The sequence below is a fragment of the Diabrotica virgifera genome, chromosome 6 (assembly GCF_917563875.1).
Source record: "Diabrotica virgifera virgifera chromosome 6, PGI_DIABVI_V3a".
NCBI lineage: Eukaryota > Metazoa > Arthropoda > Insecta > Coleoptera > Chrysomelidae > Diabrotica > Diabrotica virgifera.
Genome location: NC_065448.1, coordinates 161,104,589 through 161,110,588, shown reverse-complemented (window position 1 = coordinate 161,110,588; position 6,000 = coordinate 161,104,589). Strand labels below are relative to the sequence as shown.

Here is a 6,000-nt window from a genome sequence, read left to right as displayed (position 1 = left end):
ACTCAACACATTGCAAAATACTTTTAAATAAAAATGATCAGTTTCACATATCTAGTGTCCATTATGTACTTCTAACCCAGCAAGTTTTAGTCAAGATAGAACCAAGATAGAAACAATGTTTTCTTTTGTTTAAGCAGTGTATTTCTAATTCTTCACATGTATAAGTAAGTAATGTCGCGGAGTTGAAGTTTGCAGACTTTTGTGGGCCACTTCCTCTCTCGAATCTCATATGCTACTTGCAGACACAATTTCGAAGGAGTAAATGGCCAAGTTAGTAGGTTACTTTCGGACTAGTGCCGTTACCAATCATTCTTTTACTGTTAGTCGACTGGCAGCCAGCCATCATCAACAATTTAATCTTGTTCTCGTTACAGCCGCTGCCTTCCGCACATAATTATTGAGAACAATAAAAAATGTGACTGTGAAAATAGTCGAGTGCAAGATGTGCAAGAGATGCGATTCTTATTCTTGCTGGTGTTTATTTATTGTAGTGTTGTCGACGGGTTCTCTATTTTCAGCCGGCAGTCTTCGGCGGCGCTCGATTGGAACGATCAATTATTCTATGAAGATGATCATCTACAAGGGTATAGGAAGGGGGTTAGTGATACAGGTATAGTTATTTCTAAAAATTTTTTTCTTGAAGCATTTTGTCTACATATAAAAGTCTAAATACAATTATACCTACTAAATGTCAAATCGAATATTGCCTTAATTCATCGAAAAAAAAAAAACAAATAAGATAAAACAACGAAAACTAATATTTTTGTATTGCAGTTTTACTTCAAAACTGTTAATGAGTTTTTTAACACTATAATCTGCAATTTAAAAAAACGATCGTTTCGTTCCAGATTCTGGAAGGCCTAGTTCAAATATATTAATTGTTTACACTTTTTTAGATTTTTATTAGATTGCGGTATGTTCTTTTCTAAATCCATTTTTGGCATTTTACCTAATCGTAAAGTTTTATCTTTTTCAGTATGTCTAAAATCATTTCTATCTGCGATTCTCCACCTATAAGCTCTGGTCTTTCCATGGCCTCGTCCATTTCATTCCTCCAAGATCTTCAGAGACTGCCTCTTTGTCTCCTTTCTATTAGCCGTCAATCTGAAATATTTGATATCCACCTTGCCCGATCTGATCTTTTCACGTGTCCATACCAAATGAAACGTTTTTCTACAGTGTAGCTGAATATGTTTTGTTTTACTGCCAATCTTCTTTTTATCTCCTCTTTTCTAATACTATCCAGTCTTGTTAATTTACAGCTTCTTTTCATAACTCTATTTCAGTTGCTGTAATTTTGGGCTATTTCTTATGTTTATTATCCGAATCCTTGTATGTAAGTCATTACATTACGCACCAAGGTGTTACATGATATTATATTTTTGTATTTCCGGAAATTTGTCTATTCCATAGTACCCCATTCATTTGTTTGATGCATGTTGTTGTCTGTGTTAATATACTGGTTATCTTTTGCTCAGTGGTTCAATTCTTTGAGATTGTGCATCCTCATTATGTCATCACCATGAAAACGCGAAAGTTAAGGATATTTGATTATATGAAAGTGCGAAACAGTGCGAAAAAGTAAATCCCATTTAAAATACATTGTTACTTCACGCACACTTTAAACCCTTCACGCACTGCTATCTATAATGACAGTTTTCACAAACTAAAATCTTATACGGTACATTCTATGTCAATAGGGATGTTCACTAATTTTTAAATATAGTTAAATTCAATAGATTACAAGGTATATAAAAACGTAACAATCATAAAACTGTTTAAAAATGTTAAAAATGTATATTTTTTAAGATAAATGAGTTCATAATGTTGATTTTCTTGGAGGCTAGAAAAACGGTACCCTGCGGCGAGGCTACGGTCTGTGACGTCAGCAGTCGTAACGTCTTTGATCGACTAGTTTTGTATACTTATTTACTCAGTATATTTGAATGTGCGCAATTTTTTACGTATTTAATTATTAAAAATAAAGCCAAATAAGTGGTGTTTTGTTCCTGGGTGTGTAAATACATCAAAAAACAGTTCTGACAAGATTTTTATTACCGTTCCAGCCAATTTAAAACAGAAAAAGAAATGGTTTGTTGCAGCTAGAACTTAAAATAACTAACCTTAAGAACTAACTTAATAAAATAAACATTATAGAAATTTTCCAGAGACTTTCGGCCCTTGGTAATAATGTAATTGTTCTTTCTGCATTTACATTTTTCAAAAATACTTATTAGTTTTCTCAGGATTCGAAAAAAATGAATGAATTTAAATAGCATTGGACCAAGATTTTGCACCTACCCCCTTAAAGAGTAAATGAAAAAGTTTCGGGACCTCAAATTTGTATTCCATAAACTGGGATATTCCTAAAAACGGGATTCTAATAATTAAAGACTGGATTATATGCAAAATGCATATGCATATATATGCTGCATATTTCTCATGTTTTTCATAAATGCATATGCCTTGCATATTTGGAGATTTAAGAGCATATAAATGCATATTTTGATGGGAATTTACTCTACCCCATTTAAAAATAAGGTATATATTAGTAACATCAACATCCATTAAAATAAAATGTGAAAGTAAATATTTTGCTGTTAAGCTCCTTTGTTGTTGTACCCATAAACATAATGGGCGTTATTTATAGCTTTTAAAGAAAAGTCTATTAAAAATCAATTGTTGTATATAAAATCGAATTTCGATATCATTGAAAGTTCAATTACAAAATTAGAGGCTCAAAATTTATGTCTTCACAATAGTATGTCTATTGTTGATTCGGTTAAACAGAAAATAACAAATCTGAATGGGGAAATTGGAGTAAAAATTAAAGATAAACTTGATGACGTTTTAAACAAAAATGAGGGTTTCACTTTATTGCGTTCAATAAATAATATAATCAATTTTGGAAACTTCGATGAAAATATTAATATGGATCCGTCTCTAATAGCAAAGTTTAAATATGCCCCAATTACATCTTGTGACGTTGAGAGATCTTTTTCTGCCTATAAACAAATATTAACAGATAGAAGACATAATATTAGTTTAGAAAATATGAATCAATATATGATTATTTATTGTAACAATAAAAATATGTAAATTTGTTTTATTGTACTCTTTTTATAATATTAGTTTAGAAAATATGAATCAATATTGTAACAATAAAAATATGTACATTTATTTTATTGTACTCTTATTTATCTTGTGGTCAAAATAAAATATTTTGCCGTTTTATTTGTCACAAAACCTGAAGTTAAAAAAATATATTAAGAAATAATAATACAATTTGGTTTAAATTCAAACCTATTTATTTATTTTTATTATTTTTTATTTATTTATGTATTTAACGTAAACCATAAAATTATTCATATAAAAATAAGTGCATATATAAATGCATATTTGCATGTTAATTGTGCATATTCAGCTTGTTTTAAAATGCATATTGCATGCATATTTTAGACATTTTTTAGTGCATATTTTCCAGTCTCTACTAATAATACATACAGTAAAAGTAAACCTTGAAATAACTACATGTGGATATAGGTATGACTTTATATTATATAAAAATCATAAATAATTTAGTGAAAAGATTGGTTGAAATGAAAATGTATAATACCCAAGTTCAAAAATATTTTTTACCTTGGAACAGTTGTCAACTCGAAATACGAAACAACCGAAATAAAATCTAGAGTTGAAAAGGACATAGCAACATTTAACAACATGCATGAGAAATATTTTCACCCACTGCGACATAATATCTCTCCCACTAAAAATGCGGCTGCTAAAATGTTATTATTTCCGGTCTTGCTATATGGCGCAGATGCCTGGACAATAATGGAAACATTAATGAAAAAGCTAGAGGAATTCGAGATGTGGGTGTACCCACGTATCCTCAAAATAACCTGGGCGACCCACACTAACGTACAGGTGTTGCGTCGAATGGGAAAACAAAAAGAAATCTCTTTTACAATTAAGACACGAAATCTTAAATATTTCGGTCATATCATGAGGCATGATAAATATCGTATACTCCAACTGATAACGCAAGGTAAAATAGAGAGCAAACGCGGACCCGGAAGAAAAGACACTCATGACTTAAAAACTTACGCCAATGATTTGGACAGAAATCGATCGAGTTATTCAGAAACGCCTCAAATGAAATTAAAATTGCCATGATGATAGCCAACGTCCACAACGGACAAGGCACATGTAGAAGAATAAAAATATTTTTATTACACCTAACCAAGGTAAAGTAATAATCAGCCAATGTATGTATACAATATACATGCGTACAATGCATGCATACAACTTTCTCTATTTTCTTTTGTGGAGTATTAAGCATTTATTTTTTAGCTTAAAGAAGACATGGAAAATTATATGGAATATACACTCAGTAAAGCTGTGGTAGATTTATTTTTTTACAAGATGCCAATAAATCATACACCATTGTTACATCTACACTACAGTCGGTAGTTTATACGAATCGGCTTTCTGAAAACCTTCTTCCATTTTATTTGTTTATTTTTGTAAAGCCCAAAATATGTCCTTACAAACAGTATATCCACTTTAAACTAAACAAATTCTCTATAAAACTCCACTTTAACCCTGATAAAAGAAGAGAACAAAATAAAATGACTTGAAACGTCAAACAGGTAAACAGTAACAAGTAAACAGGTAAACAGGTAAACAGGTAAACACTATGAGAATGGCGCGCGCTTGGGGTATGCAACTAGTGACGTCAGGCCAATAGAGAAGCGTTCTTGAAATTTAAAATAATGCTAGATTTCTAATAAAGATTTTTTATAGATAGGCTTTTTCAATTTTGTTGAAATTTTGGACAATTATTCCTAGGGTGTTTCTTAATCGTTTTACATGTTTGAAATGACTTTTTAATTTTTTGTGAACATCCCTATTCACTCAGGCAAAAAATTTTGGATCTCCGATTTGTCTGAAAATTGGTATATAGCTTCTGCGGGACGTAAAAATAAGATATTTAAGGTCAAAAATCTTCTTCTTCTTTGTTTCACAAAATGTTATTTTATGCGATTTTACAGTGATTTGGTGTTTATTTAAACAAATTTGCATTTTATGTCGCAAAGTATCAATGAAAAACATAATATTTTAATAGAAGGGACTCAAAAATGTCATTATATGGCATTATAACAAGTTATTTTATAAATTTTATAGTGTAGAAAACGTTAAAATACCGTTTTTTTATATTTTTCTCTATTTGTCTGAAAATTTGCCAACAGATAGCCAAAACATAGGACTTTAAGTGGTTAGAAGGATATGAATTATATTACAATACCAAAAAAGTTACATGCAGTAATATCAGACTCAAAGTATATTAGTCCAGTCGGAATAGCATGTGACCTTGCATGCCGAGCTGCCCAAAATTATATTTTTCTAATCTTTAGGGGAGTCAATAGTAGCCTAAATTTAAAATCACGAATGAATTCCTCCGTTACGTTAGCCGCCATCTTGATTTTAAAGGAGAACCTGTTTTGCTCAATATCTCCGCCATTTTTAACTTTTCGACAAAAATGGTAGAAACTGAAATTGTTCCAAATAAATCGTATTTACAATTATTACAATTTATTTTTAACAATTTTTGACGTGAGGTCGATATTTTCGTGTTAATTTTACTTACAATAGACGCCTATATTTTTGACTATGATATTGCATGTAACTTTTTTGATATTGTAATGTAATTCGAATTATTCTCACCACTTAAAGTCCCATGTTTTGGTTATCTGTGGGAAAATTTTTAGCCAAATCGATTATAACGTATTTTGGGAATGGAGGAAAATGTAAAAAACGGTGTTTTAACGTTTTCTACACTATAAAATTTGGTCAAAAACTTGTTTTGAATCAAAGTAACTCGTTATAATGCCATATAATGACATTTTTGAGTCCCTTCTATTAAATTATTATGTTTTCCAATAATACTTTACAATATAAAATGCAAATTTGTTTAAATAAACACCAAATCACTCTAAA

The 6,000-nt window shown here is 30.4% G+C and overlaps 1 protein-coding gene across 1 annotated transcript in view; it reads left to right on the top strand.

Moving 5' to 3' along the window:
- The first annotated feature begins 331 nt into the window (after positions 1–331).
- LOC114335625 (plasma kallikrein) overlaps positions 332–6,000 on the top strand; it is a 133,314-nt gene continuing 127,645 nt past the window's right edge. The window contains exon 1 of the mRNA XM_028285890.2: positions 332–610. Within this exon, the coding sequence (XP_028141691.2) occupies positions 454–610 (157 nt within the window). The 5' untranslated portion in view covers positions 332–453. The remainder of the gene's footprint in view (positions 611–6,000) is intronic.